Source organism: Thermobia domestica, chromosome 7, assembly GCF_964235325.1.
Source record: "Thermobia domestica chromosome 7, izTheDome1.hap1.1, whole genome shotgun sequence".
Lineage (NCBI taxonomy): Eukaryota > Metazoa > Arthropoda > Insecta > Zygentoma > Lepismatidae > Thermobia > Thermobia domestica.
Genome location: NC_137460.1, coordinates 47,927,160 through 47,953,522, shown reverse-complemented (window position 1 = coordinate 47,953,522; position 26,363 = coordinate 47,927,160). Strand labels below are relative to the sequence as shown.

Below are 26,363 nucleotides of genomic sequence, written 5' to 3'. Positions count from 1 at the left end.
TGCTGTACAGCACATTAAATTGTTCTAGTGTAAGCTGAAAAGTGGAAAAATAAAACTAGTCAATATCGTTGCGTTTTTAGTCAGTATGAATATGCCCAACAGCGCAGTGAAGTAGTACTATGTCTTGGGAAAGTAACAAACTTCTTACAAAATTTTGTCAATTTGTGGGTCAATGTTCCACAGTAACGCCGATAAAATCTTAAACTTAATATTACCCATTTTCCTATCCTCTAGCAATTAAAAAAATCTTACAATAATGTTGTCTTGAAAAAACTATATATAAGGCATACACAACTGAAAGTGTGATTGAGTTTGGAGCACTATTTTTCCCAGTGATAGAACTGTTATTTCCCTGGTAGATGGCGGTGTATGTCACGAGAAATTTGACATACAGTGGATAGAGTCTGTGTGTTGTTAATTGCAACAGAAGCGAGATAACAGGTAACGAGCGTGCCATGGATTCCTCGGAACAGGCTCAGCGCGCAGTAATCCAACTTTTGTCGGCAGAAGGTGTTAGTGGAACTGACATTTAGTCTACCGCCAAATGAAGGATGTGATGGGACTGAGTGTGTGTCACGTACTGCAGTGTTCAGATGGTGTAGTGAGTTTCGTCTGGACGTTTGAGTACAGCGGACATGCCACGACCAGGTCAAGCACGTGTGGTCATCATGGATGAATCAATTGCTGCAGTGGACTCCCTTGTGAGGGAGAATCATCGAATAACCAGCCGGGAGATTGCAGCCTGTGAGCAAGGGAACCGTGAACACTATTCTTCATGAACATTTGAAATACAGCAAAGTTTATGCACAATGGGTCCCAAAACATCTTACTGAGCACCAGAAGTTTCTGCGCATGGGTGTTTGCTTCCAGCATTTACGGCGTTACCGCACAGAGGGAAACAACTTTCTGTTTCGAATAGTGGCTTGCGACGAAACCTTGTACCATTTCTTCGATCCGGCAACGAAGAAAATTAGTATGGAATAGGGTGACATTCCGGTTCTCCTCGCACCCAAAAAAGTCACTCCTCAATTCGAGCAGGGAAAGTGATGCTCGCGTTTTTTTATTTATTTATTTATTTTTTTTACAAGAATGGCCCCTTGACGTTGGACTGGTTGGAAACGGGAGGTACAGTTAATGCAAACAAATACTGCGATATCTTACGCAAACTGAAAACAGCCATTAAAAATCGAAGACGTGACATGTTGTCAAAAGGGATTATTCTGTTGCAGGATAATGCCCGCCCTCATGTAGCACAACTGTGCAAAGATCTTCTGCAGCACTTTAGGTAAGAAGTTCTCCAGCATCCCCCTTACAGCCCTGACCTGTCCCCCTATGATTTTCATGTGATCGAACCACTGAGAAAAGCACGCCGTTTCACGGACAACGAAGAGGTCCGATAAACAGTTGAAGAATGGTTCCGTAAGCAACCCACTACTTTCTTCGCTTACGGTATCCATTGCCTCGTGGATCAATGGGACCCCTGTCTCAACCACCTATAGGTGATTATGTATAGCCAGTATTGTTACACAGATCTTGTCCCCAATGTAACACTTTTTAGTGTATAATATATCTATGCATTAAAACTAAGTAAACCTTTGCTTAAATGTATCAGTCCCACTTTCATTTGGGCATGCTTTATATATAGTATATGTCTTCCCTATTACTTCTCATTGAGTTTCAACCTCATTTACACTTTTGATAGCTCCTAGACATAGTCCTAGACACAAAGAAAGTCTCAAATTCAAGTGGAGTTCATGGGATTTGGAATTTGTTTGTATCCTTCCTGACATCGACTTTTTCCTAAATTCCTATGTGTTCGCGCCATTCCGTTTACTACGATTATCATCATTCAATAAGTTCGTTTATTTTACCTATGATGTCACTGAGAAATTACCAAGAAAATTGTGTAAATTATTTCTTTGAAAAAAATGTGTTCTCTCTATTTATCACTAGTTCCTATCTGCTATTTTTAATTTCTTCTTCTCGTGTTTTCTTAAAAGGATTAACATTAATTTGACAAGATCCTTTCTTACTTATATCTAAATTATATTTTTGTATTTATATATTTGGTCTAGGAATTAATTCGTGCGGTTGGTACGCACACATTGAAGCTGTAGTACAAACACAAAATACATAAATACCTTAAGAAAAATATTGTCCATCGCTAGCCACCACTTTCGCCCATCTGTCAGGCAATGTACGGATTCCGTGGCGAAAGAAGTCCTCATCCTTGGAAGCGATCCAGTCAGAGACCCATGTTTCGATATCTTCTGAAGAAGTAAACCGCTGTCCAATCAAATCGTTGTTCATGCAATCGAACAAGTAGTAGTCCGAAAGAGCAACGTCTGGTGAATACGGCGGGTGGGGTAAAACTTCCCATCCGACATTTTCTAAATAGGTTTTGACCGGTTTTGCGACATGTGGGCGAGCGTTATCATGTTTAACAATAAGTTTATCATGTCTGTTCTCCCATTCTGGTCGTGTTCTGGACAGAGCTTGCTTCAAACGCATTAATTGTCGTCGATAACGTTCTCCATTCATAGTTTCACCCGGTTGCAGCAGCTCATAGTACACCACACCTTTCATATCCCACCATATGCACAGCATAACCTTTGCACAGTGAATATCTCGTTTTGGTTGTGATGGACCTGGTTCACCTGGTTTCACCCAGGCCTTTTTTCGTTTAGGGTTCTCGTAATGGATCCACTTCTCATCACCCGTAATAATTCGATGCAGAAACCCCTTTCTGCTCTGTCGTTGAAGCAGCAATTCGCAAATGGTTTTTCGTCTTTCAACGTCTCTGTCTTTCAATTCATGTGGAACCCAATGTGACATCTTTTGAATCATTCCCATGGCTTTCAAGCGTTTGGAGACTGTTGTTTGATCAACGCCTAATGCTGCTGCAAGTTGTTCCTGCGTTTGACACGAATCCTGCTCGAGCAATGCTGTCAATTCTTCGTCTTGAAATTTTTTTGGCTGTCCAGCTCGCTCTTGGTCTGCCAAGCCGAAATCACCACTTCTAAACCGTGCAAACCACTTCTGACACGTTCGCTCAGCTAGAGCATGGTCACCATACACTTCCACCAAAATACGATGACTTTCAGTCGCACTTTTCTGCATGTTAAAGTAATGCAGCAGGACACCCCGCAAAAACACTTTATCAGGCACAAATTGCGCCATGTTCACTTAACTACAAACTGGTGTTGTTGACGCTTTAATCCACTGCCCTATACTACGAACGATACGCGATGACAGGGGTTTGCAACACATGTGTGGATACACGGAACTGTGGGACGCTCCGTTCGTTGCGCCATCTCTTGTCCACTCGCACGAATTAATTCCTAGACCATAGCTCATAACAAAGCTTATGGCCTGGAGAGAGAGAAAATTAGGAGCCCCCCCCCCCCTTGGTTGTGGATTTTCTTAAAATTTTCGCGTTGAAAACAATCCTTATGTATAAATTGAATAGTTGATTCGTTTATATTATTTCTTTTTTGTCCTTAACTTTCCAGATAGATGACTTTACCTTAAAAATGGTATTTTCAATAGTGAAAAGTGAATATTGCTGTCAATTCAAAAAAGGATATTTGAATATTTCCTTAAGATAAGTTCTTCCATCTTGCTAAAGTTTAAATTTTTCTCTCTTTTTGAATTATTGCTTTTATCGTTAGCAACACGCTGCAAAAAATAAGTTAGAAAGTTTTAAACTTCAAACTGTGCCATCTATCGTTATTCTGTCTTAAGATTTATTCCCAAATCAAGATATACAGTACATGTCGCTTTGTTTAATGTTTTCTCTACAACACTGTAGATGGCAGCGCTTATCAAGAACCAAGTATGTCACACACAAATAAAATATAGCTTTATCTTTTCCTTAATTTTTTACATTTTTTTCTAGTATTTCTAGTAGTTGAAGTTGAAAGTAACCCATATCTTTGTTTCTCCGAAATTTGTTAAGGGATTTGATTTACTTAAAATGGTTCTATAAAGGGTGTTTCAATACAACACCGACAACGTTTGGGAGTTGATTGCTGACAGCAAGATAAAACAAAAAGTATAGACCAACTTGGGTGCACAAATGCTTCCTTTCAGAATTACAGGCCGCAGAAAACATGAAAAAAAAAATGAACTTCAAATGTTTATAGCTCCAAAACTATGAGACCTACCGTAGTCGGGTCAAGAGTTCACTTAGAAATAATATGTGCCCTTTCCAAAAATACATGTTTCAGAATCCAAGGTACTCACACAACATTTTTTATAGAGGAAGTTTGGCTACGTGCATATAATTTGAAGTATTCACTAACTACCTCTATAAAAACTGTTGCGGATGTACCGGAAGATTCTGAAACATGGATATTTGGAAACCACACATAGGTCTATTAGTTCCTAAGTGAAGTTTTGACCCGACTCCAGTAGGTCTCATATTATTTAAGCTATAGGTCTTTAAAGTTCATTTTTTCATGTTTTCGACAGCTTATAACTCAGAAAGGAAGCATTTGTACACCCAGGTTGGTCTATACTTTTCTTGGTGTCAGGAACCACCTCTTAAAAATTGTCGGTGTTGTTTTGAAGAACTATATATATGAACAGACAACTGATGTCACGTTTTGTTTGGTGATGCCTCGTTTCCACGACATCTTTTGGTGTATGTATGAATCCTTATCAGTAGTTGTCTCTACTTCAACGAACAGTTGTGTATGCGATATTCAATCGTGACGTAATATGGGTAAAATTTGATGCAAATCTCGTGACATGCGATCTTACTGTTTTCATTCGTGTGAGTCAGTTGAATAGTGTGACGAACATGTAAATACTATAATATGCAGAAGAGAAACTGTTAACTAAGAGTTAAAGCAGAGATTATTTTGAGAGAAGAGAGTCATTCCCTGCGAAAAATCGCTCAGTGATCGGGCGGAGCATTGCGTCGAACTTCTGAAAGACGGTCCGAAATTGGTCTAAATATTACACAGAAACGCACTGATCGTCCAAGAATAATAATAAAATAATAACAACAGAGAAGCAAGCAAATGAAATAGACATTAATGGCTTCGGAAGAACCAATAGAACTATGGAAGAGTCATTTTCATTTGGTACCAAATAGGACCATGGCTCAGCTCCTTCAGATCTTGAGGATAGGATTGCGATAAAGAAATTATTCTTTCAAGCAGGAAATATCGCAAAAAGATAGTCCTGGGTCAAAATAAAATAAAATGAAAACTGAAACGATGGGATAATGGAAGAGGACACTCTAGACTGAAAAATTTAAATTCCAACTTTTCGTCTTCCAATGTTAAAAGTTTGTGCGTCGTTGTCCCGAAGAGCGCTTTCATCTCGCCGTGCAATACCTACTTCAATTCACGAATAAGATAGCGTCACTGTTTGGAGATGCTTTAGAGACTACCAAGCTGATAATTTAGTTCCAATTAATGAAATAATGAACAAAAACTTGTTTCACAACATTTAAGTGAGACTTGGAATTCTATCAGGAACGTGGATTTTGGACTATACTATACGTACTATAACAGGATTATTATCCTTTAGTGTCTGTATAGCTATTGTCTTTGGTTGCAATTGTTTCGCTGGCTATAACTATTCTCTTTCCAGCCTTAGAACAAAGTAGACGTAAACAAAGCGAAATGTATTACTGCGCGGCTGACACGTGCTTCAGCAGCGAGAGACGTGAACAGCAAGATCGTCTGCTAACTTACTATCGTCGCATAATTTCAAAACTGGTCGTTAATTAACGCACTGACTACTGCTATGTTGGAAATATGTATTTTCTTAACTTGATTATTCTTATTATATAAACGAGATTGTTCCTGAATTCTTGGTATGCATATTCATATATAAAGCTTTTGAATTTCTGAGTCCAAAATTATTTCCGTGGAATAGCTCTTCACATTAAGAAGAAAAGATTCAACACCCTTGTTATTGAAGGCTGGAGAAGAAAACAAGAAATAAAAACAAGAATCAAATGAGAATGCAACCAGAACAAAACAATAGTTCACCATGAGGTCACCGTCCATCAGGCAATGAAGGCGCTGGAATTATCAGGCAAATTAAACAAGGAGCTTGTTTATTTTCAGAACGCACGTAATACACATACATACGGCATCGTAACATGGACACTTCATTCTTTAATATCGTAAGCAAAGCATAATTTCTTTGCAGCGACGAAAAGAGACAGAGTCAAAACTTCAAATTCAATGGCTATATACAGGAGGCGATAATAAACCATTTTGTTTTTGTTATAAGTTTGTACAAGACAATGACAAACCTCTTTGTTATTGTAGCGAATATAGACCAACGCGTAATTGAAATTCGACACTGAACTGCTATGTTAGCAGATCTTGTGATGTATTTAATACCTTTATGCAATGAACTCCGTAAAAAAAGAAAAACGAGAATTTAAAATTACAAACTAGAGAACACAGTTAATAAGAAAAAGGATTCCGTCTCACGAATCGAAATTTTTTTTTAAAAAAAAAATCGGACTACTTACGTTAGTGAGCTAGTGGTCCCACGCCTTGCAAATCTGAATCTGAGGATTCATCACTAGAAATGTCTGTGTCATCATCTGGGTTGATTATTAATCTGTCCACTGTGATGTCCATCACACTTTCCAATCCCCACAATTTCAGTTCCTCGTGTTTGACATGACGCACACATTCCCGCCACTTTTCAGCTGTCACTTCTTTGAACGCAGCGTAAACAAGCCTTTGCACGTCGGACAGTTTGTACTGTCTGGGTTTGTTGTTACTTGCCACATAACCTTTCACTTGACTCCATATCAACTCGATAGGTTTGAGGTAAAAGTGATAAGGAGGTAGCCTTAGTACCATATGACCCGCTTGTTTAGCTAACTCATCAATAACATACTTGTCAAATCTATCTTTACAAGACTTAACCAACTCCAATAACTCAGCCTTTACAAGTCCGTCTTCGAAAGTAATGTTTTTACTTCGAAGCCAAGTTATAATATCGTCTCTTCGCCAGGATTTATTTGGAAGGCATTCCATTTTAACACTATGGTATGGAGCGTTGTCCATCACTATAACACTATCCGATTGTAATTTTGGAAGAATGTTTTCAAACCAGTCGCGAAACACAGTACCTGTCATTTCCTCGTGATAGTCTCCAGACTTTTTTGATTCAAAAACGAGATCTCCGCCCTCAACAAAACCACTACTACTTCCAATGTGTAAAATAATTAATCGCTTCCCTTTTCCCGTTGGATTTTGAAGTCCTGTACTCAATCCTCTTTGATTTGACGGTGGTATCGCTCCACACTTTTGATGTAACATACCCTTCGTTAACCCACGTCTCGTCTAAATAATAAATTGTCAGTCCCTGTTCTCTGTACTGTTTTATCTTGCGTAAATACTCCCAACGCCACAAAAAATATCATCTCTGTCTATAATTACACTACTGCGTTTCCGAGACACAAATTCGAAACCGATTTCAAGTAAGAGATTGTACAATGAAGTTTTTTTTTTTCATATTCGGTAGATCAGGATCATTATTGATGGCAAGTAACACCTTTCTGAGAGTAGAGATTTCATTCTTAAAAAATAATTCGTGTACTTTACGACAAATTGCGGATCTCACAAAATCATCGCATGTTTTGTCCAACACACTTCGCACACGTCTTTTTTCTCAGGTGTTGAAACACTACCAGGCGTTGTGGAATATTCTTTCAGCGCACTGTAAACACTTGAGGCAGAAACAACTGTAAGCTCACTTGTGAATCTGACAATATCGTCAATTCCTGCAGTTTCATATTTTTCACAAAGGTTGTTAAGAAACATTTAACACGATGATTTTCGCGGCACTTTTAAGCGGTTGTCCTCTTTTGTGTTTTATAACACAAGACGAAGATGGTTTATTGTCACTCATCGTCGCCATGAAACGCTGTATTCTACAAATTCAAATGAGCGGGGTCGGCGCGCGAACTCATAAGCATGCGCAGTAAATACTATATTTCTAGGTACAGGTGAGGTTGAAATAGAGCTAGGCTGTTATTAAATATTATATATATATTGCGCTTATTATCACAAAATGCAGGATAAATTCGGATATCTTTATTTGAAATTATTATTTTAGTAGGGATTATTTTGCGGTAGGATACTAGTGCAGTGAGACCAAGAACTAATCACTGGTCATCGACTCACTCCTAGTCAGGTGGGTTTGTTTACATCTACTTTTTTCTTTGGCTGGAAAGATAATAGTGTGTAATACTGTGCTATACTGTAAAATTACTGTAAAGCTATTACGACTACATAGGCCTATTCACTGGATTTTTAAAATTACTGTTAAGATCGAATCATTTTACAGTCTTTGCTATCACTCAATTCATTAATTTAACTTAAAGAAAAACATTTTATCTAGACTGTACATTGCTAGACACGTATTTGTAAATTCATTACATTCACTTCGTCATTCTGTAAGAAGAACCAATAAACGAAAGACTAGTGTTCCTTCAACCATCAGGCCACATTCCTCTGCATTGCACGAGCCTTCTAGGTTGTATGACCGAAGACATCGTTCTCTCCTATTAAGACTATTGAAGCATCCTTCTCGTGGTTAATTGTGTTGTTCAGTGAAAAGCATTACCAGAACAACCACTACTAGAGTTGGTTAGGGTTGTCTCCAGGCCGTCCGTCACTTTAGACCTGCAAGTTCATCACCGCAGAAGTAGCCAAGGAAGGAAGCCCAGGCCAATATTGAGATATCATCAAGCTGAATTACAACAGTTCATTCATCATTCCAGGCAGATTTGAGGGATATGAAATCCACTCGTTAAGTTCAACATTGATTCCATTGCATCCACGCCAGGACGTTACACAGCGATTTCGTAGAGTCGTCTCATCTATTGCAACAGCCATAGCATCGTCGAGAACAAAAGATAATCAAGTCAATTGCTCGTTTCCTATCCTAATAGTTAAATCCCTTCTTCTCTCCCCTCTTTTACCTTTCCCCTAAACTAGTCGTTATTTTATCATTTGAAATTGTTGAGTTTCTTTTATGCATTAAGGCATAACCTTTCATAATATTAGTTGCATGTGAGTTATTAGTTCCCACCCCATTTACATAACTTTCTTTCAGTAATTTATGGCAATACAAGAGTAATCTATAAGTCATTATCTGACTTATTTGAACTGACATTCCACACCTGCACATTATATCACCATTGCTACTTAAATGACAGGTATTGTATTTTCTTATCGATTGTAATGCTGTAATATATATATATATATATATATAGTATGTTTCAAAAAGATCATCCTATTTTAAAATTCGTAATTATGCAGTTTTGTATCCGTTTTGAACCAATAATGAACTGTCGGAAAGGAGGTATTTTCAAGTTTCACTTGGTTGCCGGTAGGTTGCAGTAGTGCGCTTCCTTCACCAATCACTTCAGTATTTGTGAGGAAGCTGACTATGCACCAGCAGGCCGGTAGCCAGCTCAAAAATGTAGGGGGGGCCCGGCTGAAGTTAGGGAGGGCAGATCCAACTACACTATAGTTTATCATCGTATTATAGTTCATTTGCAAGCCTACCGTGAAAATTTTAGAGGGGCCAGCGAAAATTTAGGGGGGCTTGTGCCCCAGAAATAGTTTTGCATTCTACTCTTCGCGAAGTTAGTCTGAACCACTTTGCAGCTTGAATTTTGTCGACAATACCCAGATGTTAAAGCTCCTGCAACTCAGAACATTAGGTAATGGTATATAAACAATTCCGAGGTACGGGTTGTTTGTGTAAAAAATAATTCAGTGGTCGTATCTGTGCATCAAAGAAAATGTAGCGCATCCGATACAGCTAGATACGGTCCTTTTTTTTTTTTTCATTGAGAACACTGTCATGGGAATCTCATATCTCCATATGCTTGAAAATTGGCTTTTTCCACAGTTGGAGACCAATTCGGATAACTTAATTTTCCAGCAGGACGAAGCACTACAACATTGGTGACTGGAAGATCGAAAATTTTTGTACAATCACATTTTTCAACGATGGATTGGCTGTAAGGAACCTGAAGACTCAGATTTACATTGTTGGCCTCCCTGATCGCCGGACTTCATGTAAAGGTTTATGAAAGATTCCGTTTATATGCCTCGCCTTCCAATTGCAATAGTCGAACTTCAGAAATGCATAACAGCAGCCGTGGAAAGAAATGAAAATGAAATGAAATCTTTGAGTTTTACGTCCCACGGTTATGCCGGTTAGGCTAAAGGAGACTGTGATGATGAGTTATGAATAAAATGGTGTAATGAAGAAAGTGGGAGGAAACGGAAGAACCCCGAGAAAACCCACGCACATTGTGTTTGTCCACCACAAAGTTCACTTGGCGGGGGCTGGGATCGAACCCGGGACCCCAAGCACCAGAAGTGAACGCTCTACCACCGGGCCACCGCGGCCCCCAGCCGTGGAAAGAGTGGATTCAGAAATAGTCGTAAAAATTTTTAACGAATTTGCCGATCATGAATGTATCCCAAACAGTAGTGTACGCAGAAATTTATTTTTCGGGAGGGATCCAAACTCAATATGAGGGTATTTTATATTAAAATTCTTAAAATTACCCCTAAAAGTTGGCTAAATTTACACCAAAGTCGACATTTCGGGGGGTCCGGACCCTCAGGATTCCCCCCTGCATACGTCCCTGATCCCAAGGGAGCAATATTAAGCACCTCTTATTTGGTATGTAAGATAAAATTCATAATTAGCTTTATAAATGTAAAAATAATCTAAAATGTTTATGCTCTATAGAGCGTTTCTATTTCAAGTGTGCTCTCGAAAAATATGTGAAACATACTTCAGCCCCACTCCCGCCTCCCTCTTATGGAGGAAACCATCCCTTTGCTTTGGCAAAAGAAGTGAATGACCTCTGCTGTGTTGCCAATTTGCCATTCAGTCTTTTGGTCGTGGCGAGTGAAGATCGTCGACTACTTAGAATGGCTAACAAGACAGTGCACAGCGAAACCCGTGAAGTAATACAATGTGGCAACTCTGCCTGAATCCAACCATCGAATGATCTCTACCACAGCAACTTGTTCCTCCGCTTTCGAGGCAGGAACGGGAAAACACACATCGACAGCAGCGTCAGAAGTGGCACACTTGAAACAGGGAAGCTCTATGAATACTATTTACATTTTAAATCGGATAATTCTTTTTTGAAACACCCAACATATATTGCTGTAATTTTTTTCACAATAATGCACAGGCAACCCTTACTAGCTCCATTGACACTGAGGAACCTCACAAATTCTGCCTTTCTTTTAAGCAGGCGGACAATAGGAGCATGGCCTTCGGTTTGGGTTAAGGAAACTCTGTTCATGAACAATGGGTAAGGCATATAAAGAGGAGGATATAGCTTCAACGGAGAAAGTACAATAGAGTAAAGTTTTTGAGGTGGAAACTCTGAAGTCGAAGCAGGAAGAAATAAAACTATATATATATATATATATATATATATATATATATATATATATATATATATATATATATATCTTTTCTTCGGAGGCAGCCGTGGACTTATCTCGCTTTGTGTTGATAACATTGGTCGACCTTTAGCCATCCATCATGCCTAAACCCACTTCCCATTCCAAAACGCCAAATTTTTCTCCTTTCTTTCTCTCTCTCTGTTTCTCTGCCTCTATTTTTATCTGTCTTGCTATTTGTAGATTTGGCTCACTAATACATAGCACCCTCCACATCAGCAGACGTAAATAAGGAAAACCGAAAATGTACAAGCAAAAGAACAAAAAAAAAAAAAAGATAACTACCCTACTTAGACGAAACTTCTTCGCTCGTCTAGACAGGTACTCTCATTTCTTGCAGCTAATGAAAAAGTGGGTTCCTAATACTTAGCTATTCACTATTTTTTGCTCGCCTAGATCAATATATATATATATATATATATATATATATATATATATATATATAAACGCACTGAAGTTTGTTTTTTGGAACTTTGTGAATCCATCATTAAAGGAAAAGAAAACTGAATAAACTAAACACAAAACACATATACTTTAAACTTATGTTGTTCTTCTCAAAATGTTTAATGTAAGAAAGATGGAAATACTTTAATGGACATTTTCGTAACTTTAATAGGAATTACACATGTTGTAAACAAATCGTAAAATCAGGAGCGGCTCTATTACATGGTTACAAAAAATCACGTGCCTCCCTAATTAATATGGACTTTTTTGTAAAAGAAGAAGATAAAGACATTTACGTGTAAGGACTGAACACAGACTTTAATTATTTAAATATAGAATCAGCAATAGTAATAGCTGTTGTGAGTGATTTGGCAGTAATGTAAGTCATAACGCTTGATGCTACTCTTTGTCCACATGTTCTAGATTATTTCTTTTTCGTGTCGGCCACTGCACACACACAATAGTCAGGAACTTCTCTTTAAACGCTTGGCCGTACGTATATTATAACCACATTTTCAATCATAACTGAAAATCTTTCGTCCTGTGACCCCTTGCGGCGGGAGACGGAACAATTGGGTGGAGCATCTAAACTCTGTGCTTAAGAGTCTTCATCCCGGCGAAATTAAAATACCGCTAATTTTACAGTAATTATGTGATATCTTCAAATAGATAAAAGATAATCAAAACGTGGAACAAGAGCGCCCTAGACAATATTATTTTACATAAGAAACCGTTATCACGACTCACTTATCTGCTTTCGATTTCTAGCCATTTTGAAAATCGGCATTTATTTTCGCGTTTCTAAACAGCTGAAAACGAAAAGCCACTAGATGACTTGTGATAACGGTACCTCACGCAAAATAATATTGTCTAGGGCGCTCTTGTTCCATATTTCAATTATCTTTTATCTATTTGAAGATATCACATAATTACTGTAAAATTAGCGGTATTTTAATTTCGCCGGGATGAAGACTCTTAAGGAACAGAGAGAGAGGAACTTGTTCTTTTTTGTTGCGCGCGCGAAAGATTCTGAACCATGTTGTTTCAAGGCCGGAAGAAGTGGCGGCCATATTCTGTGCGCTGAGAAAACCTAGGAGCATATTTTTGAAGGATTATGTTTCGTTTATGACACTCATATACAAATAATTACGGAGGTATAAATAAATATATTCTTAATATACTAAAATTTTCGAATTTGAATAACACTTCATGTATGACCACGTAACTTCCTTTTGCAAGCATACAAGGAACAAATTAACATTCCTGAACTACAATTTAAATCGATTTCCTTCTGGAATATTACTATAAAAGCTAGCATCTAAACTCAAAAGTAAATATGTAAGTATTACACTTGTAATCCAAATATGAATATCATTCAATTGTCTTAATAATCTGTTTACCTTAACCTAAAGGACGTAAACGTGGGACGTTAAACGGAAAGATTTTATTTTTCTTAATTTATTATTAGAGTACACTGTGTAATTTCTTGTGTTTTTAAATGTTGATAAGCGTTCTTCAGTGTGTTCGTACAATCACTTTATCTATTTTTATTCTTCCTACTATGAATCACATAGCACATTACAGTGTTTGAGATCCAATACTTGGTTGAACTAGTTTCTGCCCACAGAACTCGAGTTATTTCTAATTTTATCACGAAAACGTGAAGAGAATTGTCATGTCTCGTGAGCGACACTAGTACAATAGATTTGTATCTTCTTATCTAAATAAAAATACTAAATAGATATTTTATTATTCTATTTTCAGGAGGAAATCCATGATGAAGTCCTGGATATCCTGATGTTACTCCAGGTTCCGGGATGGGGAGTAAAGGCGAGTCCGCTCCTACACCACCCACAGGTCCCCAGAACAAGAGGCCTACCATCATCATATATCCCACAGGTAAATTCTTTTGAAATATTTCTTATACAACACATAATAATTACATACAGAACGTTCGATTCTATGGTTAAGTATGTTTAACAGTTCGCAATATTTTAGAGAGAAATGCACAGATGGGTCAAGTTTTAAGATCGACACAAAATTTTTAAAAAAATCTTTCTCGGTATGCCTTATAGCTTTTACTCTATGATGATCAGTATTAAAACCGGAAATTATATTTTCTACTACTTTTGGCTTGAACAAAGGGCTAAGGATAAAGTTGGACTTATAAATCAATTTTTAAAACAACGGCTTCTTCCTATCTATTACCGTTATTTTGCTCTACGTTGAAACTGGAAATTCTTTATTTATATGGAGAGCACCATTGAAACCGGAAATTGTATTAATTTCAACCAATTCCCGTTTTAGTAGAGAGGTAAAGGTAGATACAGGGGCAAACCTACGGGTGTCCACTGGGTCCAGACCCCCCAATAAACAATTTCCTAACTCAACACAACATGTGTTGCACTTTCCCAATAAAACTATACTCGTTTCACAGGGAGATTATTGATGTAACATAACAATTTGATCTTACACTTCATCTGTACTCTTATAAAAATAATCTACGTCTATATTTTTTTTGTCTGAAAATATAGATGGGAGTATTTTACAATTACTTATCGTCTTTGTGGGTGCGAAATAATACCTGTTCAATAGTATATAGCCGTAGTGCCTTGTGGTATTGTACTCCACCCCTCCCCCAACAAAAATTTCTAAGTGCGCTGCTGGGTGCATATGAAACCTAGTCTTGGAACTCTAAATTTGTTTCTAGAAAACTGCTTCTCGCTATCTCTTCCTGTTTTCGTTCTGATACTTGTCGACAGAGAGAGAGATGGACATAGCCTCTTTATAAGAGCTGCTATAGTTTCCATAGCATAGCCCGGAATATTAAGTTAAAACACACACGTTTTCGTACTATAGCAAACGTATAAGGTGTGTTCAAAAAGTATCGAACCTTATTTTTCCCTACGTAACCCAATGAAGCGCAGGAGACTTTCTTCGGTGTAGATGTAGAGGGGACACTCATGCGCAGTAGTGGTTTTTCTAGCCCGCAGAAAGCGTCAAACGTTGGCAGTCGGCCAACGAGTCAAGATGTAGAGGGGACACTCATGCGCAGTAGTAAATTTTCCAGTCCGCAGAAAGCGTCAAACGTTGGCAGTCGGCCAACGAGTGAAGATGTACAGGGGACACTCATGCGCAGTAGTAAATTTTCCAGTCCGCAGAAAGCGTCAAACGTTGGCAGTCGGCCAACGAGTCAAGATGTAGAGGGGACACTCATGCGCAGTAGTAAATTTTCCAGTCCGCAGAAAGCGTCAAACGTTGGCAGTCGGCCAACGAGTGAAGATGTACAGGGGACACTCATGCGCAGTAGTAAATTTTCCAGTCCGCAGAAAGCGTCAAACGTTGGCAGTCGGTCAACGAGTGAAGATGTAGAGGGGACACTCATGCGCAGTAGTAAATTTTCCAGTCCGCAGAAAGCGTCAAACGTTGGCAGTCGGCCAACGAGTCAAGATGTAGAGGGGACACTCATGCGCAGTAGTGAAGTTTCCAGTCCGCAGAAAGCGTCAAATGTTGGCAGTCGGCCAACGAGTCAAGATGTGTGGTGAGCGATCGTCAGATTTCAGTTTTCTTGTAAAATGACAGAAAAACTTGAACAGCGATAATGCATCAAATTTTGTCAAATACTTGGCAATATCCAAGTGGAAACCATTCAATCAGATCGTTACATTCAATTTTGAACGACAATTTGAGCATGAGGAGAATGTCCGCGAAATTTGATTCAGGCTTTCATCACCAAATACAACACCTTTGTGTGTCGTCAGACTCTCTACTCACCCGACATGTCTTCGAGAGTCTCTTGGTTATTTCTCAAGCTGAAAATGCCACTGAAAGGGACACGATTTGAATCAAGAGAAGACATCATGCGGAATGCAACGGCGCGGTTGCTCTCCATTCCAAAAAACTACGTTCCGGAAGTGTTTCTAACAATAGCAGGAGCACTGGGAGAAGTACTTTGGTTACTTTGAAAGGGATTGGTGTTTCAGATTTGCAAATCAATAAATATATTTCAAAGGTTCGATACTTTCTGAACACATTTTGTATTCCCAATGATTTGTACAAGTTACGCAGTCATTGGTTGCGATGTAAAACACATGCTCCGGTTAACATGCTTTATGTACCGTATTTTAAAAAAGCTAGCAAACACTTTCACTTCTGAGTTGTACATCTTACAATTTTGTTTTTGAGTCTAAAGGTCTAACTGAATATAAATGACAATATCTAACATTTTTAGAATAATATATATAAAGGTGTCATAAAAATTGCCTACAGTTTCTCTCTTTCTCACTCATGTTCTCGATCTTAAATTTTAAAAGTAGAATTACGACATCTAGCCTTTACAATATTTATGTTGACCCCACTTACTGCCAAACCACCAATAGAGGATTTATTACATACAGTATTCCCTAGCACAGTGGTTCTCAACCTAATTGCTATCACGACCCAGACCCGTATCCCCCCTAAATTTTTGCTGCCCCCCTAAAATTTTCACGGTAGGCTTGCAAATGAACTATATGGTGATGAACTATCATATGGTTGGATCGACCCCCCCTAACTTCAGCCGGGCCTCCCCTACATTTTTGGGCTGGCTACGGACCTGTCACGACCCCATATTATCACATCCTCTTGCTAGCGACTCCCTCATAATTTCTGGTTTGTAATAAGCTTGTGTGGGATTTTAAATATAAATATTGCGGAAATATCGCGATATCCATCTGTTTCTATAATAGTAGAATCCATTTATTGCATAATTAGAGTAGATACAGCAACTTCCCTAAAAGCGAATGGATTAAAATAAAATTGGCAGTTCTTTCATATTACAAACATCGAATTCAATCCGTCATACTGTTTCAAAATGGAGGCCGTTTGAAAATTTTAAAACTTCATAACTTCCTTAATTTAGGTCATATGATAAAAAAAACTGTAGAAAATGTACAGTAGACTTATTTTTGTTGTTCTTAAGAGCATGTAGAAAAACAAAAATATACCTATCAGAACAAAATTCAAAATAACATTTAAAGATATTTTTCGGTATCAGATTCTAATTATATTTATCTCTACCGCTTATCTTCGCGACCCACAGGTTGAGAAACGCTGCCCTAGCATTTGGGTATACTATATATGTTAATCCTTTTTAGTTCTTATCATGGGTATGACGTCAGTTGTTATTGCGTGAGAAGTTGTTGAGTTGATTTTGAGTTTAACGTCCCTTTTCATCAGAGAGGCTATATGGGACGTGGACCTACTGATTAACGTGGATTCCGAACCACATGAGCTCCCGCCGGGAATCGAACCCGGGTCTCCCGCGCCAAAGGCGCGTACGCTAACCGCTTAGCCACGGAGGAGCTCCCGCATGCGTGAGAAGTTGTATAGTTGCCACGCTATGTACACGCAGTGCCGGCAATTGGAGAAAAAATCCTTTTCAATGGAAATTTGACTCTTAAATTTGCTCAAAAAGTTTTTTGTTTAAAAAAAATGAACTTTGACATTGCAAGAAAATACATTGACACTTTGATGTCTAAGAATATGGCTTTACTTCAACAGGACCTAACCCCACTCGTAATTAGAATGTGTAATAGAATACGAAGTGTTCTTAATTTTACTGTTCTGTAGAATAAAATGAGAACATAAAGTATTTGTCTAATTTTCCCTCCCCTCACCATATTTTAATTATTGGTTTTGTTGCAATATACGCGTTTATCTCTATGCATCCGAAAATATTTTTTTTTTCATAATATGATACGTAATGTAATGCCGCTGCTAATGCCCTATAGTACTGCTGCTACTGCAGAACCAATGCAGTATGCTTGTTTCTAGCTCTGGTAGATAGTAAAACATGATGATTATTCAAAACCACATTAAACAGTTATACTCTGTGTCATAAAACAGAGGTATTATTTGGGCAGGACAGGGTGGCAATTGCCCCATCCTCTGAGTTTGAGAAACAAATGCTCTTTAGTAAATTTTACACTAAAATACTAATGAAAACCTGAAATTCTTATGTCGGTGATCAATCTCCTTTCCCCCTGGCCAAATCTGAAATGACATTATTTTCATAGAAGTAAGCTTTCTAGAGTGTAGCCGCTTGGCATAATTAGGGTATTTTGCTAGCGGAGGAACATGACTTACTTGTGACAATATTGAAAGAACGTACACAGTTTCAACCTGTGGTCCAATAGTATTCTTAGGGGCCAACAGATTTCTACAGGATATATCACCCTGTCTTTCCTCTAGTTACGTCTATGCTCTCGCCATCAACATGAGTCGCGTCGGCCACAATGGTGACACTCAATTTTGTCTGAAGAACGACCGTTAGTTAATTACTCCACATATGACACAAGATATGCAGATTACGATTTGGTGGAAGCTGAGATGGATCATCAAGAATAAGTAACATTCGTAAAGATGTATTTTGAGAACTAATTGAATTGAAGAATAAAATACAAGGGTCGTTCAAGGTTGACCGGGATTTTCGTACGTAAATAATCGATGCATAGCCGGATCATGCGGGTGACGTAATGTATTCCTTCTCGAGTAGCTAGCACCCGGCATGACGTATTTGGCGCATGCGCAGCAGATGCAGGGAACAAATTTGCCGTATTTACAAATTTGTTTCAATATATTTTGCAAATGAAACTACGTAATAATCCATTTTTCTTAGGTGACCGCCATTGCCCACCTCTACCCTAGTAAACATATTTCTGGCGAACGGACGTGAAACACATGCTCTAATCAAACTGACTTGATGTTCCGTATTTAAAAGAACTAGCAACCACTTTTAGTTTGGTGTCATATGTTCTCCCGCTCAATTTACGTGCTAAGTTTGATATTTTATTTTTCAACATATAGTATTTAGTATGTAAATTTGAAAAATTATGGGTGCCATTTTTTATTTAATGATTTTGTATTTTTTTTTTTAAGACGGCGTCCAACATGGCCATCGCGTTTTGTGTTTCATAAATTTTCTTGCTTGATTTACGTGCTAAGTTTAATTTTTTTTCAGCATATAATATATCTATAGTTTGTAGATTTCAAAAATTATGGGTGCCATTTCAATGATTTTGTATATTTTCTAAGATGGCATCCAACATGGCCATCGCGTTTTGTGTTTCATACATAAAAGATGTAATAGGAAATTACGAGTGTTCAGTCATTCCACGGTCCTTATTCTCTTGCCATGATTGTCTTCATATACCGTGTGATAAGAGCTCATTCATTTCTGTCATAAAAAAAGTACACCTCATATTCAGTTTTCAGTGAAGCATCGCCATCTTATTACCAAGAATGCTCTTTACCTACCACGCAGAATAAGAGTATGCGTGATTAATGATATGGCTATAGTGCAGTCTATAAAAAAACGATATCAGTCAGTACTTGTGCAAACCTTGCTAAGGCTTTTGTTGGAGTCATTCAGAATACGATAGCTGGTTACGATGAAGCCAGGCTAATTTTTGACACATACATTATAACAATTCATTGAAAGAACAAACTCGCACCTTTCTGTCACACAATTAATAGGATCCCTTGGGAAAGCAGTACTAAATTAATCCAATGTTCTCGGGATTGCTGCCAGAGTGAGTGTTGCTGTGCTGAGCTTTCATTACCATACAGCGGCAACATCTTCAGAGCTATGCGAATATGTTGCTCTGAAGATGTTGCCGCTGTATGGTAACGAAAGCTCAGCACAGCAACACTCACTCTGGCAGCAATCCCGAGAACATTGGATTAATAGTAGACGCCAACAAAGCTTCAAGATCATACAGTACTAAATTCTTTTGCAGTTGGTGATTTTAATATTGTGTTTGGCTCTGGAACCCAGACATACAGCAATAAGTCAAGTCTCTTCAGCACTAATTTAACTGAGCACACACATGAAGAAGCCGATACTTTGATAACACTCCACGTACTGGACATTATTTCTCAGGAGTATGATATTGAGAAAGAAATTGATGTATTTTCACCTGACACAGATGTTTTTATTTTGCTCATGGACTTAGTCTACAACTGTTCAGTGAAGGTGATATCTATTTTCTCACTGGGAAATGAGCAGATAAATCAATGTTCGTGAAAAGTGTATTTGGATTGGTGACGCTAAAGCCAAAGGATTTGTAAACTTACATGCATTCATGGGAGGAAGCTGGGGAGGAAAGTGTTTTGGCATCTCGAAAGAGAAGTGGATTAAAGTTTATCTAGTGATAGAGATATAATAACAGCTTTTCAACGTCTTGGTAAAGAAAGCTTTGACCCATTACGTGGATTGCATAGCATTTGAAAAATTCATCTGCATGAAATCCACTAAAAGCAGTCAAATTTATACTTTCTCAGAGTTAAGTGGATCACTAGGTGTTCTCGGTGCTATGCTAAACGCTGCTTGAATAGTGCGGCATTGCCAGATAGTGTCGAGTGTTTACTGATGCCAGATAATAAAGGGAATCATCATGGAATTCTGCTTAGATACTTACTGGAGAACTTAGTTTCCGACCTTTAGCGCGATTCCGCTTCTCAAACTGCAACGCTAGAATCCAGGAATTTTCTTATTGTGACTACTACAATAAAGGTACAAATTTGGCAACAACGCATTATGGCGTTCTGCGCAAGTTTCGTCTCAAAATCTATTTTCTTAAATATAAATTAATATTTAAATAAAATATGAAACATAACAAGAAAAACGGTCAAACAATATATCTATTTCGTGATAAGATTGTTGCCCTAAAATACTTTACACATATAAATGAAAATTTCATAAAACGGAGCACTTCTAGTAAGATCTACCAGCAAGTGCCATCTTGTGTGCTCATTGTAAAATGAATTTAATATTTTTCTTTTATTCGTTACATTTTTCGATATCAGGAGTCACAACCAAATGAATCAGTGTCTTGTGCTGTACCTAAAACAATACTCTATTCTGTAGTACAATATTTATAATATGTAACGTTTCATTGCGCAGTAGTTAAGGGAATGAGCTAAAATATGTACTGATTTCCGGGTGGTGATCCACCTTAAGATGGCACTTATTCTCGACTAAAAACTTGGAAAGAAATTATCACTAACAATAGGAGCTCTGAGTCCACACATACTCAGATCAGATCCAATGGAATTTCTTTGATTGTCAACGGCTTGATATGTCCCAAACCACTTTTACTATCATTATCTGGAAATGAATGGGAAACTACTAGGTACTAAGGACGATTCTTTTATACCTCTAAAGTCACTTAACCTGCCAGTACTATTAGATAAGTGTCATTGAACTTATAAAATGTGAGTCCAATGTTCAAAGCCGTAACTTAGATTTTTTTCTGGGGGAGCAAGTATTAATACGCGTATTTGGGACCCCTAGAAAAAGTTGTTTTTCTAAATCTCGGGCCCCCCTTTTCATCTTTATCTTTATGGGGCCCCAGAGTCTGTGGGCCCTCTCGCAGAGCAAGGTTGGCGGGGCTGTTAGTTACCGTACGCTCCTGGGTACGTTCCTACATGACAAATTAATTAAGGGAACAACATTGACAAATCTCAAAGCCATACGAATATATATTATTTCTATGGCCCCTAATAGTAGGCATTTTTACTTAAATAGGTCCACTACTCATTTTTGATTTATTTATCTTTTGTGTGCTGTTTGTTTTAATGTAATGTAGTGAACCTGTTTGCTGCTTCATTTATAATTTCATATTTGTACCATATATGGAGTAAGAAAATTTTGTCTTAAAGTGGACCTCTTCGAACGGCGGGGAACTTCCCTGGGACGGCAGTTGCCCCCTACCCCCACAAGTTACGGCCCTGGTAATGTTTCATGCACCAAAGGAAATTGCAAGAGCCTTACGAATTCTCTACTTTGCACATCTCTCTGCAAATGCAGTGACTGTGCAAGTATCTGCGATTATAAATGTATAATGGACATTGATTTGAGTTACAATAAATAGAACAATAAATCACAGTTGTTTTTTCTACCAATATCAACAGACTTACTAAAAAATATATAGCGCGTGTCTTTATGTATGGACTATGGAGTTAAATATGCGACAGTTAATATCTCACAATTTGGTTTTCCAACGGATAGATATAACTAAATGCAAATAAGAATGTCTAGGGTTTCTCGAATAAATATATATAAAACTGCCATAAAAATTGCCTACAAGTTATCTCTTTTCTGCTCATGCTTTTGATCTTAAATTCTGAGAGTAGAACTGTAACATCTAGACATTACAATATTCATCTTGACTCATTTCCTCCCAAACTACTAACAATTTATTGCAGTATCCTCTAGCGTGTCGCGTGCTAATCCTTTTTAGTTCTTGTCAGGTGTGATTCAGTTGGGTGAGAATTGAATAGTGCCATCAATACCGGATTTATGTATAAGCTAAACAAGTTATAGCTTAGGGCCCAACTTTCTTGGGATCCCAAAAAAATAAAACAAATAACTGGATGTACACTTCAAAACCTAAGAAAAATAACAAATAAAGTAAAATCTACATATAGGAACAGTGCTTCGTGTTGTGTAGACTCCTATGACGTAAGTAATCGGGCCCTCCTTCATTTCTGGATATAGAGTGCTTACGTTCATCTTGATACTTAAAGGGCTCCGCCAAACCTTCACTAGCTTAGGGTCCCAACCAGGCCGGTAGCCAGCCCAAAAATTTAGAGGGAACCCTGCTTAAGTTAGGGGGGGCCCGATCCAACAATATTATAGTTCATCAACATATTATAGTTCATTTGCAAGCCTACCGTGAAAATTTTAGAGGGGGCCAGCAAAAATTTTGGGGGGACCGGCCCTCCCTAGACCGTCCCTGGATACGGGCCTGGTCCCAACAAACCTAACTCAAACTCTCGTTGCCACGTATTTAGACGCAGTGCCACCAATTGGAGAAAAAATTCCTGTGCAATGGAAATTTAGCTCTTAAATTTACTCAAAAGGTTAAAAAGCTTAACTTTGACATTATAATAAAATACATGGACATTTGATGTCTGATAATAATATGATTTTACTTTAATATGACTTGTGACTAGAACGTGTAATACAAAGCATGTTCTCAGTTTTAATGTTCTGTAGAATAAAACGAGAGTGGACTTAGCCGGGGCCCGGAGGGCCTAGCCCCCAACTTTTTTTGGGGTGACAAAAATAATTTACGCTATTATTTTTATATTTTTATAGTAAACTCAATATCTATCATAGTCTGGGTTCTGGCTGCATCCCTCCCCCAGTTTTTACCTTCTAAATTTGCCACTGACGAGAACATAAAATACATAGGCCCACATTGGTTTAGTGTTTCCTTTCCCTCACCATATTTTAACGATTGGTATTGTTGCAATTGACGCACTTTTTATGCATCTGAAAAGTTTTTTTTTTTTTTTTTTTGATAATACGATACGTATATTATAACGATTTTAACTAGAGATTCACCGCTGCCAAGGGCGCTGATCCTGGGGGGGCAAGGGGGCTCTACTCCCTCCCAAAGCTCATGTGGGCCCTCCTATTGTATTTATGAATATACAATATTTAACATAATTTCAGTGCAATTTGTCTTAAAATCTTCATATATATATATATATATATACCTTCTGCATCTGAATGCCCCCCCCAAATTTACAGAGAAATTGGCGCCCTTGACCGCTGTTATATAATGCAGAAAAAGCAGTGCATTACGATTCAGATTTCTGGGGTTTTCGCATCTACTGCCATGTTAGCCCGTCACGTATGAGGGATAATGTCTCTCGGCGATAATATTATCCGAGGAAAGATAAGCAAGAAAGAATTGGCTAAGAAAGGAAGCGGCCTGAGACCTAGAAGTTAGATTCCACACTAGCATTTACCTGGTGTGAATGAGAAAAACGCAGGAAAATCTGAAAACGCTTTTTACGCTTTTTCGACCGAGTGCCCCCACCGAGAATAGAACCTGGGAAAGACTAGTGCAGTATATCTCTTTCTAGCTCTGATAGATGGTAAAACATGATGATGATGATGATTCAAAACCTCGTTAAACAGTTATATTCTGTGTTATAAAACATAAGTATCTTTTTGCAGGACAGAGTGGCAATTGCTCCACCCCCTGAGTTTGAGAAACAAATGCTGTAGAGGGGGGCTACTTAAACTTTGGAGGAAACTTTGACATTTTGGGTCATACTTTGACACCATGTTCTTCAAGATATTGTTGCCTCACATTCAAGCACACCGAAATGGAAAAGAAAAGGTTGTTGTAATAGGAGACAACTTGGGATCTCATTTCTCCCCAAATGTTGTAAAAGCTGCAATGAAACAAGGAATCTACTTCACTTGTCTGCCGCCTAACTCAACGCTTCTTCTGTAACCTTTAGATGTCGGAGTATTTGCCCCCCTCAAAAAACACTGGATACAGATCTTGGAAAAATGGAGAAAGGAATCGCGTCGGAAGGGAATCATACCTAAAGAGCAAGTTCAAGTTATATTGAAAAGACTCATACATGCTTTGGCTGCTAAAGTTCCAAGCAATCTCCAAAGTGCTTTTAGGACAACTGGGCCTTATCCCTTCAAGAAGCAGGCTGTGATCAAGAATCTTCCTGGCGGTGACAGAGGTACATCTGAAAGGATCTTGGAGGAAAGCCTTTTGGAATTTCTGAAGGAAGGACGAAGTTTCAACCAAAAGAGAATCCGCCACAGAAGAGGAAAGAAAGTGAACGTAGCACCTGAAGCACCAGTTACTTTGAAAAGCAACAAGAACAAAATCAACTTGAAGTGCAAAGTGACGACTTCCCACTGGATGCGTGTTCCAATGTGGCCAAGAAAAGGAAAATAGACGACATTGTTTGTTCAATTTGTAAGTGCGATTTCGCCCATTACCGAGGAAGAGATTGGGTTTATTGTGTGTCATGCAAGTTGTGGGTCTGCGGGATATGTAACAAAGGATCCAGAGATCCGTTACCAAGATGATATGTAATAGAATTCATTACTGTACCAGTTCTTATTACAAAACATTTTGTAGTTTCGATTTCAATTTTTTTTTATTATTTTTCTATTGTTTCACTTTGTTTGATAGCCAAGTTTTAGTTTCAGAATTTGTTAAAAGTGTTGTCAAATGTAGAAAGGGTAAATAAAAGCATAAAACTACCCCAAAATCTGCCTCTATCATCCATTAACAAAAAAAAATATTTTTAAAAATAAAATCAAGTGTTAAACAAGCCCCAAAAGCCACCCAAATTTGACTTAAAATGAAAAGAAGTAACGTGTCAAACTAGCCCCAAATCGTGGGGCTACATAGCCACCAATTTAAGTCAGAATATTTTGGTTTAATACTTAGTATAAGGAAACGTTATTAGTAGGGGTTTGTAGCCGAAGGTCCATTTGGTATAACTGCACACATGCAATATAATATCGAAAATAAATACGAGAGTTATGTTCAACAAACTTTCCAAAACATGTCAAAGTACCCCCCCCCCTCCTTTACGGTGCTTTTTAGTAAATTTTATACTAAAATTCTAATAAAAACTTGAAAGTATTTTGTCGGTGACCAATCTTTCTCCCTACCTCCACCTCATGGCAAAACCTAAAATGACCCTATTTCTTACAGAAGCCACCTTTCTAGCGTCTATCCGTTTGGCATAATTAGGGGGAAGAACATGGCTTACTTCTGAGAATTGGAAGAAAGATCATAGTTTCAGCCTGTGGTCTAATAGTATTCTTGGGGAAGGCGGCAAACAGTGTTGTTCTACGGGATCTGTCTCCTTGTCCTTCCTCTAGTTAAGCCTATGCACTCGCCGTCAACGTGACGGAGAAACAGTCACAAAGATGGCACTGAATTTTGCGGCCGTCAGTGTGAAAAGATTGAAATATACTTGTTCTTACGTATGAAGAATCACTATAAGTTAATTACTCCACATGTGACACAAGATTTGTAGACTACAATTTGGTGAGAACTGAGACGAACCAGCAAGAATGAGTAGCATTCATAAACATTTATTTTGAAAACTATTTAGTTGAAAAGAAAAAAAAAAGAAAAAGATCCTATTCTTTCCACCACTTTCTAATAACGACGAATTTATAAATTTTTCGGCTAGTGAAGTGAAATTCAAAATGAAATCCTACTATTTTCGAAAAGGAATATTTATCGTCAGAGTTTGATAATACTAACGGTAGAGAAAAGGTGAGCCAATTAGAAAAAGCTTTGCTATGATTCGTCAAAATGTAAAGGATTATTATCAACAGCCAGTGGCGTATTTAGGATTTTGTTTCGGGGTACTATGCACAACACGGAAATAAACACATATTTTTCCTTTTGGGTGCCGACAATTTTTAATGAAGTTGTGCATATAACAAATTTATTTCAGGCGGGCTTGAGCTCGATAGCCCTCCCCCTAAAATACGCCACTGGCAACAATCAAAGACTGAACTTTGTGCAATTTGACAGAACATATAGGAAAAAATAACAGGCCCTGCGCAGAATCAAAGATTACCACTAAATT

General features: G+C 38.1%; 2 protein-coding genes across 4 annotated transcripts in view; one reads left to right on the top strand and one right to left on the bottom strand.

Moving 5' to 3' along the window:
• LOC145690064 (uncharacterized) overlaps window positions 1-26,363 on the top strand; it is a 1,134,032-nt gene that overhangs the window by 944,033 nt on the left and 163,636 nt on the right. For all 3 annotated transcript variants that reach the window (XM_081764582.1, XM_081764580.1, XM_081764581.1), the window contains one exon: window positions 13,704-13,838. In XM_081764582.1, coding sequence (XP_081620708.1) covers window positions 13,757-13,838 — 82 coding nt within the window. In that variant the 5' untranslated portion in view covers window positions 13,704-13,756. The remainder of the gene's footprint in view (window positions 1-13,703; window positions 13,839-26,363) is intronic.
• On the bottom strand, window positions 6,504-7,304 carry LOC145689177 (uncharacterized). Its single transcript, XM_081763307.1, has one exon. It carries the CDS (start codon window positions 7,302-7,304, stop codon window positions 6,504-6,506), a length of 801 nt encoding a protein of 266 aa, XP_081619433.1.